At 34.8% G+C, this 16,794-nt stretch overlaps 2 protein-coding genes across 10 annotated transcripts in view; both read right to left on the reverse strand.

The window, feature by feature from the left end:
* The window catches only part of Slc30a6 (solute carrier family 30 member 6), a 44,930-nt gene extending 43,294 nt beyond the window's left edge, over positions 1 to 1,636 (reverse strand). For 3 of the 4 annotated variants that reach the window (XM_040271555.2, XM_013357387.4, XM_005322467.5), the window contains exon 1: positions 1,534 to 1,636. In XM_040271555.2, the coding sequence (XP_040127489.1) occupies positions 1,534 to 1,536 (3 nt within the window). In that variant the 5' untranslated portion in view covers positions 1,537 to 1,636. The remainder of the gene's footprint in view (positions 1 to 1,533) is intronic. The other variant, XM_040271556.2, reaches the window with a different exon arrangement.
* A 5,368-nt stretch (positions 1,637 to 7,004) lies between these two features.
* Positions 7,005 to 16,794, reverse strand: part of Spast (spastin) — a 57,425-nt gene continuing 47,635 nt past the window's right edge. For 5 of the 6 annotated variants that reach the window (XM_040271550.2, XM_040271549.2, XM_040271551.2 and 2 more), the window contains 3 exons: positions 15,508 to 15,578; positions 13,617 to 13,657; positions 7,005 to 8,401 (listed from right to left, as the gene is read on the reverse strand). In XM_040271550.2, coding sequence (XP_040127484.1) covers positions 8,279 to 8,401; positions 13,617 to 13,657; positions 15,508 to 15,578 — 235 coding nt within the window. In that variant the 3' untranslated portion in view covers positions 7,005 to 8,278. Of the gene's footprint in view, positions 8,402 to 8,929; positions 8,962 to 13,616; positions 13,658 to 15,507; positions 15,579 to 16,794 lie in introns of all 6 variants that reach the window. The other variant, XM_078029426.1, reaches the window with a different exon arrangement.

The raw sequence follows: 16,794 nt of genomic DNA on the forward strand, positions 1-16,794 counted from the left end.
AGGAAAGGTTCATGAAAAAATTAAGGATATTTAAAGGTTAGGTTAGTAAGGATAGAGAGCTGGGGATGGAGAACAATGCAGGAAATGGAGTACCACATATAAATTAGGCATAAAGTAGGCTTTTCATGTTTTTCACTGTGGCTGAAATAAGGATGAGTGTGTGTGTGTGTGTGTGTGTGTGTGTGTGTGTGTGTGTATAAAAGGGTCTGTAAAGGTAAAAAGGTAAGAAGCTTGATTATGGATGGTTTTGTAATAACCAAAGTAATAACTCTGCCTTGAGGGCTACAGGAAAAAAAAATTTTTCCCTTCAGTACTAGGGATTGAACCCACTGCCTCATACATGCTAGTAAAGTGCTCTACCACCAAGCTACTGAGCTGCACCCCGAGTCCTGTTTATTTTGAGACAGGATCCTAGCTAAGCTGCTCTGACTGGCCTCAAACTTGTGATCTTCCTGGTTCAGCCTCCCCAGTAACTAGAATGGCAGGCATGTTCCACCATGCCCAGAAAAAAAAAAAAAAAAGGGAAAAACTTTAAGCAAGGACATGACATGGTCAAATTTTAGAAATATAATTTCAGCTATCCAATAGTGAATGTTTTGAAGTAAAGCATAACTAGAAACTATTTGATCATTAGGAAAAAAGAAAGAGAAGTAAACTTTAACTCACTTTCCCTGTTCAAAGACTTAGAAAATTTACAGAAATTCGACCACATTCACTTAAGGAAGAACAGCTTAGGTTAAGAAATGTAATCCCTTTATCATACATAGGCTACCCATAAGTGTCAATAAATTTTTCTGTTTCAAGAAACACACACCACTTTGCCATCTGACATTACAAGATTAAATTGCAACACTTACATATTGATTTTTAAAGGCCTTAAGTGACTAATTCTTCTAATAAATTGTGATGAAACATTATATCTCAACAATTATAACGAATAGTGGGATCGTTCACTAATTTCTACAAAAACAGAAATAAAGTAGTAATAAAATGCTCTATTAACACCTCGGCTCTGTGTAATCACTGTTCCTTACGGAACATGCTGCCATACCAAGCTTCCTGCCACTCAAGAAACCCAAGTTGCAGGACCAGGTGTCTGTCACAAAACCCTCCTCCTAACTTTGTTTCCCCTGGCGTTACTGTCACTTCTCTAGGCATCACATAATCGTCGTGGTTGCTGTGGACTTGTTTTCAGATCTTTCGCTGGTCATGTAGTCGCTGACCCCGGAAAAGGCTTTTATTTTTATAGAGAGGAAATCTCGGCAGGGGAAGCCATAAATTCTCCAGGAGCTGAAAGCTTGGCCTGGAGCGGAACTCGGATCCCGAGAAGCAAAGGAACGGGGTGAAGAACAGAAAGGGACCAGGGATGTGGGGGGAACCATTTGGGCGACAGCCGCTTCTCCTCGGGGGCCCGACAGCAACTCCGACGACCCCTCCTCTGAGAGGCTGAGGCATTTCAAGTCAGCTTCGGACGAGAGAAGGTAACAGGAATCACCTATGACAGAAACCCTCATTACCCCGAGGCCAACTCACCATGATAAGGAGCTGCACAGCTCCCGCCGGAAGACGCTGTGGGGGCTCAATTTGCCCAGTGCGGAAGGGGTGGGGCACCAGAGGCCTATTGGCTGCGAAAGACGCGGGGGCGGAAGTACGTGCCCAGGCCTCGGGGTCCCGCCCCTTCCCGGTTGCTGAGCATCTAGTGGAGGTGAAGGCGGCGGCTAGACCGTCTCTTGCGCTGTCTTCCCTGTCTTGCCAATGACTTGAGCTGTTGAGGCCAGTGACAAGGAGCAGTTAAAGTTTATTTTAACACGGGGAAAATGTCGCTGACTGCTGAAGCACTTATATCTATGTTGTGTGATTCAATTTTTACGAAATGAATAGTATTCCCGTTCTACAAGTGAATACAAAGAGGAAGATTGAGAAACTTGACTAGGTTGCTGTGGTAGCAAAAGTTAAACTTGGAATGCCTAATAGCAAGTACTGTGTGGTGGACTCTCTAAAATATTATTTAAAACCATTATAAAGTTAACTTTGTTATGCAGATAACATTAATTATAGAAAACTTGAAAAATACATTAATATTGGATGAAGACTGAATATGGAGCACCTGTGTGAGTTAGGTACTGGTTTCTTGAAAATTATATGGTAATAAGAGACAAAATCAGCGGGAGAGCGATAAGTTTAAAAACAAGATATTCTTAACTAGCGTCAGGTAGGAAATAGGACAGTGCCATTGCAGATTAACTGGATGGTTAATTTACAGTAGTGGTCATCGAAAGCTCTATGGAGATGAAATTTAACTTCTGATTGGGTAAAATCTTTGAAGTTTTTTCCAGACATTATAAACAAGTAGAGCAAACATCCTTAGACGAAAGAGACTGTATTTTAAGATCTGAAAGTACATACTAGCCCACACAAAGATAAAAATTTATAGTATGTTTTTTACTGAATGTGCTTTTACACCATTGCAGTCTAAAAATCATTAAAACATTTTAAGTTAGGGACCATTTTTATAAGGGAATATTCCATGCTAACAGACATATAAACCCAATGAAACTTCAGTATAAGCAAGCCATAAGACCTAATGATTGATTGCAAGTTCCCATTAGATTGAAAAATCAGTTATTGACTCTCCTCTATTTTCATATACCTTATTCCAGAGTGCTCCTACCCACCGATTACCTTCCTTTTTATCTCTTGACACCCATATTAAGTTGTCCATTGTAGATAACCTTCTCACTCCATTTGAGCCACTTCTCTCCTCACTGAACTTTGATCTAAAACACTGTGCCACCAAGAGTTAAAAATTAGGCCTGAGAGCTGGGGTTGTGCTCAGTGCGTGTCTAGCTTGCGCGAGGCCATGGGTTCGATCTTCAGCACACATAAAAATAAATAAAATCAACGTGTTATTAAAAAAAAAAAAATCAGGAGGCTGGGGATGTGGCTCAAGCGGTAGCGCGCTGGCCTGGCATGCATGCGGCCTGGGTTGGATCCTCAGCACCACATACAAAGATGTTGTGTCCGCCAAAAACTAAAAAATAAATACTAAATAATTCTCTCATAAAAAAAAAATAGGCCTGAGACTATTATCTTTATAAAATCGTGCTTGCAAGATTGACTCTTGGCTGGCATCTGGAAAACTGGATTTGGAGGGTTCTCCTTATTCTCTTAACAGAGTGGCTCACTATGTCCAACAGTCAGGCTTACAATTGCACACAAATTGTTACCTGTTGCTGAAGAAATTAAGTGTATTTTGACTCCACTGGGTGAGGAGTCATGGAAACTAGTGCTTGGCTTTGTGCTTTCTACCTTTTGCTAAATTTGGTTTATATCCTTTTGCTGTAACATCTGTTATGAATATAATTATATGCTGAGTCCCTTCAGTGCTCCTAATGGATTATCAAATCTCTGATAGTCTTTTGAGGGTCCAACCACCTAAGGACTTTAAAAAAGTAGTTCAAGAAGCAAGTCAGTAAGGCAATTCTTTTTAATTTGTTAGTGTTGTTGTATTTCATTTCCACTGTGTCTCATTGTATTCATCTCATTTGCTTGTTATTATTTTTCCCCTTTCTTGATTCAATTTGAATCATAATTCTTATCAGGCTATCTCATTTTTTCTAATGGCTTTTAGATATACTGCACTGTTTTTTTCAGTGAAAGATTATAGTATGCACCATCAATTTACCACAATCTACCTTATGTTAATACTAGACCACTTTGCGTACAAATAACCCTTAAAAATCTAATTCCATTTATTATTCTCTTCAGTTGCTTTTGTTCTGTATTTTACTTCGACAAGTATGAATAACAATACTATAATTTCTTTTGTTTTAAATAGGCAGTACTTAGAAAAATTCAGCAAAAAGTAATTTGTCAACATACTTATAATTTCCAAAGTTTTTAGTTCCTTTCTGGAGACACAAGTTCTCATTAAGGATAATTTTCTTTCAGTCTAAAAATTTCCTTAAGCATTTTCTACATCAGTATACCTGTGAGAAATTGTTTTGCTTTGGTTTATCTGGAAAATCGTTTACTTTTAACATTTTGAACAATAGAACTACAGAATTTTAACTTCTGTTTAATTTTGTAACTTATCGATGTCATTTCATTATCTTCTGAATCTCAACATTTCTCATGAGGTTATGCAATGTTATTCCACCATCATACCTATTCTTGTGTTGCTTAAATCTATTGAAATCTTTCAACAATTTTGGGGAAATTTCACTTATTGCTTCAAATATTTATTGCTTGATAATCCTTTCCTCTCTGTGCCTAATTATGGATACTTTAGTACTGTCCCAGAGTTCTCAAACCTCCATTTTTTTCTCAGTGCTTTGCTAAGTTTATTGGCTTGTCTTTCAGTTCAGTCTTTCCTCTCTGTCCAATTTAGTTATGGCCATCTAATGAAACTTTTTATTTCAGATAATGTACTTTTCTGATCACAAAAAAAGCACACTTTTTGTTATCAGACTTCCCATTGGGTTAATTTCTATTTCTCTGCTGAAAAATCCCAATCTGTTCATCATTTTCTCTTTTCCTATAAATTCGTTGAAACATATTTTAAAATCATTCTGTAATAGGATGCTATTATAGGGGTCTACTCGAACAGTTCCTTTTTTTGAGATGAAGTTCTGTGTTGCCTAGGTTGGCCTTGGAATTATGTACTCAAGTGATTTTCTCCTGCCTCAGCCACCTGAGCAGGTGGGACTACAGGCATACATCACTGACATCCAGCTTATATATTTTCATATACTGATTATGGGTCATATAACTTTTCTTTGCAAGCTCAATAACTGCAAAGTAATTGCAAAGAGTGCAAAGATAACAAGGATAAAAAATGCCATTTTCTTCTGGCTTTAATCTACTAATGGATAACCCTGATGCTGTTGAAGTAAGGTTTGTTATAGTGAATTTCTTTCTATTTTGCCCTTAGTTGTAAAGGACAGCCACTAGTATATTGTCATTATTCCTATAGCCCAACTCCTTTTGATTTAAAATGATAAACACAAAGTGTTTTACTCAACCCCCTATTAGAACTTGAATTTCAAAACTATCCTCAAGCATTTGATATCTCCTGCTGTGTTCTTCAGACTATTGCTTTGTGCTGGCTTCCTTTGAATATCCCCCTACACAGGTACAATTTTGGAATTCAATAAGAATTTGAAAGGAATGTACAGGCAGATTTGGGGGCTTACTTCTCTAAGGCCTTTCTAATACATCCCTTCTAATTTCAAGCTGTTCTAGAAGTACCACATGAGTACTCAGCACAGCAAGACTGACACATTTGGCTTGAATTCTATTCCCAGATAAATTGCACTGTAGGTAAAAGCTGTTTAATGTAAATTTCTCCTAATGTAGGATTTTGTAGAGTTTCTCTCTGATTTTCATTGCTGTATTGGGGCATTCTACTCATTGCTTTTTATGTTTGGTCAGAGTTTATAAATGTTATTGTCAAAAGAGTTATAAAATGCCCCCACTATGGGACTGCAAACTCTGAAATCTCAAAAACATTTTAAATAAAATAAAGGCAAAATAAAGTTTATCATTTATTTACAATCCATTAGGATAAATACCCATTTTATGCAGCTATACCCTTTAATTCATTTTTTCTGAAATAAGTACAAAAGACCAGACTAAAATTGAGACAAGCATTTAAAGGAAAATCCTTTGACTCAAGACTCCAAAATAACTGTAAATGGTTCATTTTACCAAAAGAATTAGTTTTTGTACAAAATATAAAGAACTTTACACTATAAACAAAGACTGCTGTATATGTATTTAAATAAGAATTCTACTTGCTTTTTCTCCAATTCTTCTCAAGCACAAAGCATACATATGCAAGCCAGAAACCTAATAACCTCAATGGGCAGACTGTTTTCAGAATAAGCTTTCACTCCCAATACATTTTGGAAATATAGATTTTTTTTCTTTTGGCTCAAAGTTCAGAACGTTAATAAGTTTCAATTTAGTTCACAAAACTCTGCCATATTAACATGAAGAGCACACCAATGCTTCATATTCAAGCACTGAATATAACAGTTTTAAAAAATCATATAACAGAGCTCAACATGAAATATAAAAGGTTACAATCTATGGCTAATATTAATTCAGAAAACATCCACAGCTTCTATTTTTATTGAAAATGACCAAACTAATCCCTTATCTCCTACTATGTAATTATTCTACTTTCATGGCTCTTCTATAAAAGAAACACAACTTAAAACTTGGTTGTGGTACATCACAGAAAATATTTCTTTAGTACTAGCATTATTCACACTTAATCAGCAAAGGAATTTTTGTAGGTAGATATTTAGACAATAATATAATTGACTCAATTTTATGATATTAACTTGACTTTTATGAAATCTTTGCTATCTAAAAACTTTCCCAATAGAATTATAAATCATAATTTTAAGGGAGATCATATTTAAAAATTTGGGCTGGAACCACAGTCCTTTAATATGATTGGTAAGTTATCTAAATATTGATGTTAATCTCTTTCTAAATAAAAAAGAATTTTGTGAGCTTCATTGAAAAGGTTTTGAGATTTTCCAATTCTTCTCATATATATGTTTATCACTTCTTTTCATTATCAGTATTTTATATTGGTGCTTTAACATTTGATACCTTAAAAAGATACACTCTACCCATGACCTAAAAGAGCACAGGTTTGGCTTAATTTTTTTTTCTTTTGGTATTTATCTCAACTCTTATTTTATTAGCCAGGGAGTTCTAAAGTCATGATTGAGAGATATGATTTAAGTTATGAGTACAAACAGCATTTGATCCTAAGAAATTATACACCTTCTATCCAAGAATACAAATAAGGAGAATGTATTATCTTCATTGTAAAATTCTTGTCCAGTAGGGGCAGTTGTTGTATTTTAATGTATTCTTTCAAAACGTTTTTCTTAAGTGAAAAGTCTTTGTTACTACTACAAAATTATTCTTTTTCACTACGACATTTTACATTTAAGCACCAAAGAAAAATTCTGTAAACAAACTTTTAACCAGTAAACCTAGGGCAAACATCCATTTGCCTTTATTATAATATTTAAAAGGCCATGATATGAATCTCTACTTCCTACAATGACATTTTTATAATAAAACTCCAGGCATATTTATACAAACAAGAAACAGAATTACTGTACATTTTGGGGAAACAAAAAGTTAACCAACAGACTAGAACTTTTTAATAAAGTAAGCACAAGAAACCTATAAAATGTATGCAGTGTATAAAAATTCAGTATTGTAAGTTCATTGAAGGGATTCATAATTATTAAGATAAAAGATGGTAGTTCTATAGGCTTATAATTATTCTGTAAATAGTAAGAAAGTAATAAGCAATAAATTAGAAACATTTTAGCTCCCAGTATTTCCCTTCTGTCTCACTGGAGCCACTTTTATAGCAGTTAAAATTGGCTCTCTTAAATATCAGAATAATTCTATCAGAAAATAAATTCCATCTGGAATAAGGTAACAGTCTACAGTAAATTTTTGACATTTTAGAAAAAAAAACACCTGTAGGATATATGAAGACTAATCTACATGTTACATGACAGAGTAACCCAAACCTCTGTTTTACCAGATTTACTTTGTTTCGATATTGCTTTCTAAATTGTTTGGCAGTAAGGTAATAGAAAAATAAAAAGTAAAATGAATAAAACAACTGTTTAATGTTTGTAGATTTATGAAGGAAAAAAGCCTCAAACTAGCTTTTCCCTATTGCTTTTAGGGAAAGTTTCATTTGGCACACTGGATTTGTAAAAAAGAGAACAATGAGGAAAAACAAGAAAAGAAACTAAGAATGCTTGATCTTCCAGTCACTGGTAGTTAAGACATTAGGAAAGAAAAATAGGAAAAATTACTATTTTAAGAAAAAAAACATAAGACAAATAACCAAAGGCTCTGTGTCTTCTACCGTTCACTGTCTCTAGAATACTTTCATCTGCAACACAATATACAAATTATTATTTACATTACAACTACATTGGTAAAGAAGACCAGAATCAGCTTTTCTTGTGCTCTACCTTACAGTGCCCATTGAAATAACCATGAACATCAAGGCAAGAAGGCCTTAAACAACAAAATATTCCATTTATGTTGTGTACTTTATTTGCTGTCACATTCATCTTCAAGTTTGGTGCACAAATAATTTTAAGACCTTGAAAAGTTTGTAAACGTAGGTTGAGTTTCTGTAACTGATAATTGTTCACTGAAGATCATGTGTTTCTTTCTTGCTAAGTAAAATGTTCTGCAGGCTTACAAATGCATTTCTTTAAACAGTGGTATCTCCAAAGTCCTTGTTCCACCGTATGTACGCTTCTAAGGTTTGAGGACTCACACTGCGTTTTATCTTTTTCAAGGATTCCGTGAAGTCAGACAATCGAATATTTCTCATCTAGATTTTTAAAAAACATATGACACACAGTAGTTAACACGATTATGGGTTAAAATAATGGCACTGCTGTTAATTAACATTATAATTATGGAGACGTATTCCTAGAAAATCATGCCAATCAATTTAACATATTTTCTTTACTATATATAAACAAGTTTGACATATAACATACCTGACAAAAATGCTATACTAAATATACTTTTTCCCCCCTTTTACAGTACTGGGAATGGAACCTAGGTAATTTTACCAATGAGCGACATCCCCAGCTCCTTTTATTCTTTACTTTGGGGTCTTGCTAAGTTGCCCAGGCTAGTCTTGAACTTGTGATCCTCCTGCCTCAGGCTCCCAAGCCGCTGGAATCACGGGAGAGTATGACCATGCTTGACTACTAATATTTTTTATTACTTGTGTTTAATGTCATAGGTATTAACATTTTGCAGCATAATGTTTTCTCATTACAACACACACTCATTATAGAAAATTTGACACAGGCTGGGGATATAGCTCAATTATAGAGTGGTCACCTACCACGTGCAAGGCCCTAGGATAGATCCCCAATACTGTAAAGTAAAGAAAAATAGAAGACTTGACAAAATACATACAAGCAGAAAAAGGAATCACAATTCCACCACTTAGATTTTCAGTTTTTTTCTATGTTGTTTCATGGAATTATGTATTGTTAAGTCTTACCACCATTACACTCCAGCTAAATTTATGCTCAGGGGGAATGGGGTGTTACAAGAAACAAATGGGAATTTAAATATTGCTCTTTAACTGTAACATATAGGATGCTTGTATATGCAATTTTCTAAAATTAGTATTACTTTAATTTGGTCTTATTTTCCAATTTTTACATTGCCTTTGGAAACACGGATGCTGAGTTAATGGATATATGTATCTAAGTTTTTTTTGGAGATGGAGGTCTTGCTATTTTGTCCATGTTGGCTTGAAATCCTGGGCTCAAGCAGTCCTCCTGCCTCAGTCTCCTGAATAGCTGGGCTAACAGGCACAGCCACTGCACTTGGGTTAACATAAGTATTTTTATTTATTTTGGTGCTGGGGATTGAACCCAAGGCCTCATATATGTTAAGCACATATTCTGTCACTAAGCTATTCCCCCCTGCCCTATCCAGGTATTTTTAAAAGGCAAAAGAGAGTATGGCACAAACATAATCTGTGTTAAAAATTGACACCTGTGTATTTGAACAAAAAATAAGTTAAACAAATTTAGATAAAACTTTAACAACTTTTATCTATATTCTTTTCAAAACCCCCTTATTGAGGCCAGGAGTATAGCTCACTGATAGAGGGCTTGCTATCATGCATGAGGCCGTAGGTATGATCCTTGGCATTGAGGAGGAGGAACATGAGGAGAAGAAATCAAATACCACTACTAAGTATTTATATATTTTTAAACTATTTAATAGACCCTATGTAGTACTGTGTTCCAGACTATTTTAAGTGTTTTATGAAAGTTAAATCATTCAGAAGGTTACTGTCAAATTATTAATACCAAAATCACTAGATTAAAAATAAATTTAACACATCTGGATGAAAGTATACAGCAGAACCACCAGGTACAATGGCATATGCCTATAATCTCAGCATTTTGTGAGGCTGAGGCAGGAGGATTGCATGTTCAAAGCCAGCTTCAGCAACAGTGAGGCGCTAAGCAACTCAGTGAGACTCTGTCTCTAAATAAAATATAAAATAGGGCTGGGAATGTGACTCAGCGGTTGAATCCCCCTGAGTTCAATCCCTAGTAACCCCCACCAAAGGAAGAATAAAGTATATAGCAGAACCAAAGATTATAAGAATGTGACCTTGGGGCTGAAGTTGTAGCTCAGTGGTAGAGAACTTCCCTAGCACATGTGAGACCCTGGGTTCAATTGTCAGAACAGCATATAAACAAACAAATAAATAAAGGTCCACTGATAACTGAAAAACAATATTAAAAAAAAAAGAATGTAACCTGGGTTTATATAGTTAATAAGGTGATCACAAAAAGTACCACTGATGTTACTTCTCATAATTCATTAATTTTTAGTTTTGCTATTTAATTTTTTGGTAAAATATAATTTTATGACATTTTGAAAATGGCAAATATGATTATCTTTTTAGATATGTTGTATAGTAATTCCGAAACAGATGCACTCTATTAGAATGAGAGGACCTCATGACATTTAAAAAAAATGTCTTGCTGGTATGGTGGCACACACCTGTAATCCCAGTGACTTGAGAGGCTGGGGCAGGAAAATTGCAAATTCAAAGCCAGCCTCAGGAACTTAGTAAGGCCTAGGTAAATTCGTGAGACTGTGTCTCAAAATAAAAAATAAAAAAGACTGGGGATGTGAGTCAGTGGATAAGCACCCCTGGGTTCAATCCCCAGTACCAAAAACAAAGTAAGTAAATAAATAAGTTTTGTTACTATTAGTAAGCTAATAACAGTACTGATTTAAAAAATAAAACAAAACAAAAAATCCAGAATACACTTCAGTATCCAGAGACAAATTGTCTCTAATAAAATGAACCAGAATCCCTATCTTTTCAAAGTTCTAGAAGTGTGGAGAGGGCTCATCCCAATTAAGCCATTTTCACTGGCCAACTGTAACCCTTTGAACAACAACAATTTAAAAAAATTGTTTTACAGATATGATGGCTAGCTTCTAAAGATCTCCAAATGACCCTCATCTTTTACATATGCATGTGTGCACTCCTCTCCCCTTGAAGAACCAAATACAGCAAATGTGATGGGATAGCACTGCCAGTATTGGATTATATGGACTATTACCTCCATCCTGTTGCATTCTCTTGCCTTTTTAGCCTTAATGAAGCTAACTGCTTTGTCAGAGAAGCCTAAGTAGCAAGGGACTAAAAGCAGCCTCTGGCTAGGTGCCAGTGAAAACTGAGACTCAGTCCAACAACTCACAAGGAAATGAATCCGGCAAATGACCATCTCAGTGGGTTTGGAAGCAGAGCTTTCTCTAGCCCTGTAGTGACTTAACAACTTGATCACAGCACTGTAAAAGATACTGGGTCATCATCTTGGATACAGCCCTGTAAAAATAGCCTGAAGTAGACTTGTCTAAGCTGTGCCTCGACTCTTAATTCTATAAAATTGTGCTAATAGATGTGTATTGTCTTAAACTGCTAAATTTAGGAATGATTTGTTATGTAGCAATAACTACCTCATGCAACAGAATTACCTTATTTTAGAATAATAGTTACTTCTAAGAAAGGAAAATAATTATCTTGGTGGGGTGGCACACAGGTATAATCCCAGCTACAGGGGAGGCTGAACAAAGAAGATTGCCAAGTTTGGGGCCAGCCTGGTCAACTTAGCGAGATCTTGTCTCAAAATAAAAAGGAGCTGGGAATATAGTTCATTGTTGCCTAGTATGTGCAAAGACCTGAGTTCTATCCCCAGCACTTGCAAAAATATAAGAAAATAGACTGCAATGTTCTTTATGCCTCAGATAAAACAATAATTTTATTTAAGTTGACTTTGTTCAGTGAAGAAGAAAATGTTCAAAGTTTGGTTATAGGTATATTCTCAGGATTGGAAAAGAAACACACTTAATGGCTAAAAGAGCCCACTATTAATCTATCATTCTCATGAACTAATCATGCAGATTTCTGAGACAGTGTATTTCCCAAGGAGCCACCTATTTGTTTCCATGAAGTTATTATAAGACATTAACAAAAGTATATTTTAAAAAAGTATATTAAAATATTCCACTCCAAAAGTAGCTTTCCCAATAATCCTCACATCAAGACTGCAAGAAGCAGTCTATAAATTCCCAATCTATTTTTAAAAAGGCAAAATCCAGATCTGGAGCTCAGAGCATTTTGCCTTTTAAATACACTGGGAATTTCTGGATTGCTTCCTGTTTAAATTTACATGCCAGATGGTGACTATTCCCTTTATTCTGCTGGTTTTTCCAAAGGACAGAGTTCCAAAATCATGCATAAAATGACTATTTCCTCATCTACAGTCTAAGGATCTAGAGTACCTATGCTGATCAATACTAGCGGGAGTAATGTGTGGTAAAGAAACAGTTCATACACAATCTTTACTTTTTTAGTAGAAAAATAATACTGTGGAGCTGGGGATGCAGCTGTGCTTAAACATGCGCAATGCCCTAGGTTTGAGCTCCAGCCCTGTGGAGGTGAGGGATAAAGAGAGGCTACAAGACAAATGAGGGCTTTCTGAGTAATGTAGTTGATTAAATTGACAATGTACAAGTTGCCTAATCAGGCAACCTCAATTTTACTTAATCTTGAAGAAAAAAGACTGCCAAAAGGCACTCAAATATACTCATTCTCTATGTTAACACTTCACTGTCCCTTCAAAAGCTGTTGAAACTTGAGCAATAAACAAAAAAATCTCTGGCAGAAGAGTTAGAAACATATTTCAAGCCTGCTATAAATAATTTTCTCATATAACTATAACCATCTTGCATATCTCATGTTATATTTTGCTTGCAAGTGTTTCCAAAGAAATGCTTTAGTGTCTTAATGAGGTAGCCTTCCCTATCAAGAAATTACAATAGTAATTTTTTGTTTGGTACCAGGGATTGACCCCATCGGCATTTAACCAGCCCTTTTCTGCTTTTTATTTTGAATCAAGATCTTAATAAGTTGCTTAGGGCCTTGCTAAGTTGCTGAGGCTGGCTTTTTTAGTCTTGGTGCTGAGGATTGAAGCCCAGTGCCTCACTCGTGCAAATCGAGTATTCTACCACTGAGCCATAACCCCCAGCCCTGTGGCTGGCTTTGAACTTGTGATTCTCCTGCCTTAGCCTCCTGAGCTACTAGGATTATAGGCCTGTGCCACCATACCCAGCACAATAATGACTGTATTGTTTTTTAAAGAAGGATGAAAAGATTGAAAAACTAACAAAATGGAACATTTTAATATAGAGGTTAATTATAATCATAGAGTACTTTTCATAATGTATGGCATCAAGTTTTCTATAATTTTTGTTCAATATTTACATTACATAATTTGATAAAAAATTAATGACTATGTATATTTTTGACCATTACAAAAAAAAAACACACACACCATAAGATACTAATTTCACAGGCCCCATATTTTGAAATAAAGCAAAGTTAATTTTTTCTAGTTTCTGATCAAGTAAATGAAAAAACCCTAGACAAATAAAGTAAGACTTATAGAGGAAAATCAAAGAAAAGTAATCATAAAATAGGATACCTCACTGGCAGACATATTCTTCACCTGTTCTGGTTTCAGTTCTGTAAAATGTAAAAGTTAGATACTTAAAAAAATAAAAGATTTTTTAAGTTTAAATGGCTTAAGGGCAATGCCAAGTACAATGGTTTAATAATATGTTTAATAAATCATTTTATTAAGAGAGATATTAACATTGAGAGCATATGCAATTTATAAATGCTTAGAAATATTCCCTCTTAGAAGTAAGTAAATAGGAGGGAGGCATTTGATTTCTTGCAAACTGCCTGTGAACAATAGAGTTCATGAATCTGAAAATTAACTTAATTCAACTTGTTTTTCACAAAAAGACATTAGTCTGTTTCCTTAAACCTCAAATTTTTGTCTGCTTTAGAATAACAGCTACAGTGTTCTAAAAAATTTAAATGATTTATACATTAGCTACTATTTCTGAGTCTACTATTTGAACAAGATTTCATACCTCTTGTAGTAAGAAAGTTTGTTTACTCAGTTTCAAAATATACATATGAGGTTATATATATGTGTATACACACACACAAGGTTATATTTATTATTTTTAAAATAGCCTCTCTTAATCAGTATTATTCCAATTCTCTGGGAAAGATGTGTTATAAGTAATTTTTAACAAATACTATAGTTTCCCTTTATGCATGAGGGATGCATTCCATGAGCTCCATAAATGCCTTAAATCTTGGATTATATCAAACTCTATATATGCTTTTTCTTATACATAAATATCTGTGATAAAGTTTCAATTATAAATTAGACACAATAAAAGCTTAACTTTTAATAATAATAATCAAAAAGAACAATTATTATGACAGTATAGTGTAATAAGTTCTATGCATGTGGTCACTCTCTGTCTCAAAATATCTTATTGTGCTCTGTAGAGTTTTCAAACCACAGGTGATTGTGGGTAACTGAAACCAAAGATAGTGAAACTACAGATATGGGGAACTATTGTAAAGCAAAACATTTTGACTAAAGATAACATCTTTTTCCTTCAGTTTCCTTCAGTTTTACTTTCTTAAAAGAAAAAGACTAGAGATATATCTAGTTCTCTGAAAGTTTCGTGTTCTTTGTGCTGTTTATCATTATAGCCAATGTGAGTGCATAACTGAGTACATCATCATCCACTCAGTGCCTAGCTGGCTGTGGAAAAGCAGCTGAGAACATCTACTTTCAAGTGTATCACAGTGAGTTTAACCTAAAGTATAAAGAAATCAGTTGTGGTATTCAGAAACAACAAATTATTTACTTGAATCAAAATAGAATGATATATTATGTAAAAATTCAGACACATTAATTTCAAATGATATTAGATTACTAAAATGAAAAAAGAAAACAGACAAGAACGTTTTCCCCTTTATTATTACTTTTTACTTGCTTAAAAAAGTTTTCTTGGGCTGGGGGTGTAGCTCAGTGGCAGGACATTTGCCTAGCATGCACAAGGCCCAGGATATCCTCTGCATGGCAAAATAAAAGAGTTTTCTTTTCCTTTGAGTTCCTCACTCCCTACAAATTATCAAGAAGTAAAACTTCTTGTCTAAAACAGGGGTAATAGTCTACTGACTCATGGACTATTTTCATATATTAGCTGTGAGCTAAGAAGGGTTTTACATTTTTAAAAGGTTGTTGTAAGAGAAAAGACAATTATGATGACTATGCAACAGAGACCAGATGTGGTCCACAAAACCTGAAACATTTACTATAAAGTCTTTTCTGAAAAACTCTGTTGATCTCTAGTCTAAAAACTAACTGGTATGAAGTTTTCCACTGAGACAGCTTTATTTCTTTCACACTGATAATAAAAAGGATCTCTGGGTACAGATTTTTTAAATCTCTAAAATGGAATAGTAAATAGTTCAAATGTTTCAAGCTCCTATACATATACCTCGGATAGGGCCCAGTGCTGCATCTTTTGCCAGAGCTGTTAGATCACTTCCTGAGTATCCATCAGTCATTCTGAAAAAAAATGGAAGGAAGAAAGAGTAAACCATTTTCATTTCTGCAGATTAAAAATCTTTATGTAATAAGAGGATATAAATAATTCTGCCTTTTTCAGCAAGCTGACAGGTGATTTGATTTTAAGGGAAGAAAAAGGCCCATCTGATAAATAAAAAACAATTTACCACTGGTTCCTTATAATACTTCTAATATGCAACATTAAAACCATTCCTTTAGATTAAGGCATACTCTCCAGGAGGCCCAGTAGAAAACTTCATACACATCACCTGGAAAGGTAAAAACCACTGGTGGCCAAATGACACATAACCACAATTATTTTTCTGTAAGTTTTATCTCCATGTGTATCATGTGTATCAAGCTTTTTGCCATTGTCTTTTTCTTTTCCTACATTTAATGAAACCTACATTTCCTACATTTCATTAAATGTAGAAAAAGACAATGGCAGAAAGAGGCACATCTGAAAAGGATGCCACAATACAGTAAGGGTGCTGGGCAACCAAGAGATTGTTGAAGGGAATTAAAACTAGGAAATTAAGAAACAAAGGCGAAGAGGAAAATAAAATAGGAGAAAAGTATTTACTCATCAGGTACTATGTTAAAACAACTAACAGATGTAACATTATTAGTAGAATTCTTCATTGAAATGACAAAGGAGGACCTCTATATTCTCAAGTACTTAATTTATTTCTCAAGTACTTAATTTATTCTCTTCTCATAGATATCTGGGAACTCAGAGCTCTTACAAAAATTACTCACTATTCACGTATTTGATAAAATTTTAAAATTACTTCATGATATTTTTCAGGGACTAAAGTTAATGAGTGAATTTCCTATCTCCAGTTTCTACTTAAGTCCACTGTAAAACAAACAAAAAGGTTAAGATATAACTTAATGTAATCAGGCTCTTTGAGCCCTCTCCTCAACTGGGCCCAACCTCAGACTTGCTATGCAAATCCACCTGAGCAAGAAACTTGCTAAGTGAATTCTGAAAATATACGTCACCCTTGGTATCTGACTACCGTTGATACTTAATCATCCTGGCCTGCCTTCAGCAAGAATCCCTTTTACTCATGATGTTTCCTGTTAGTAATTTTCCACCTACTGACCTCCATACCTTGCTTCTTGGCCTTTGTTGGTCACAGTAAATTATAGAAAAAATAGTTCTTTAGGCATGAGGCTGTAGCTCAGTGGCAGGACACTTGTCTAGCATGTG

This window comes from Ictidomys tridecemlineatus, chromosome 12 (genome assembly GCF_052094955.1).
Source record: "Ictidomys tridecemlineatus isolate mIctTri1 chromosome 12, mIctTri1.hap1, whole genome shotgun sequence".
Taxonomy (NCBI): domain Eukaryota; kingdom Metazoa; phylum Chordata; class Mammalia; order Rodentia; family Sciuridae; genus Ictidomys; species Ictidomys tridecemlineatus.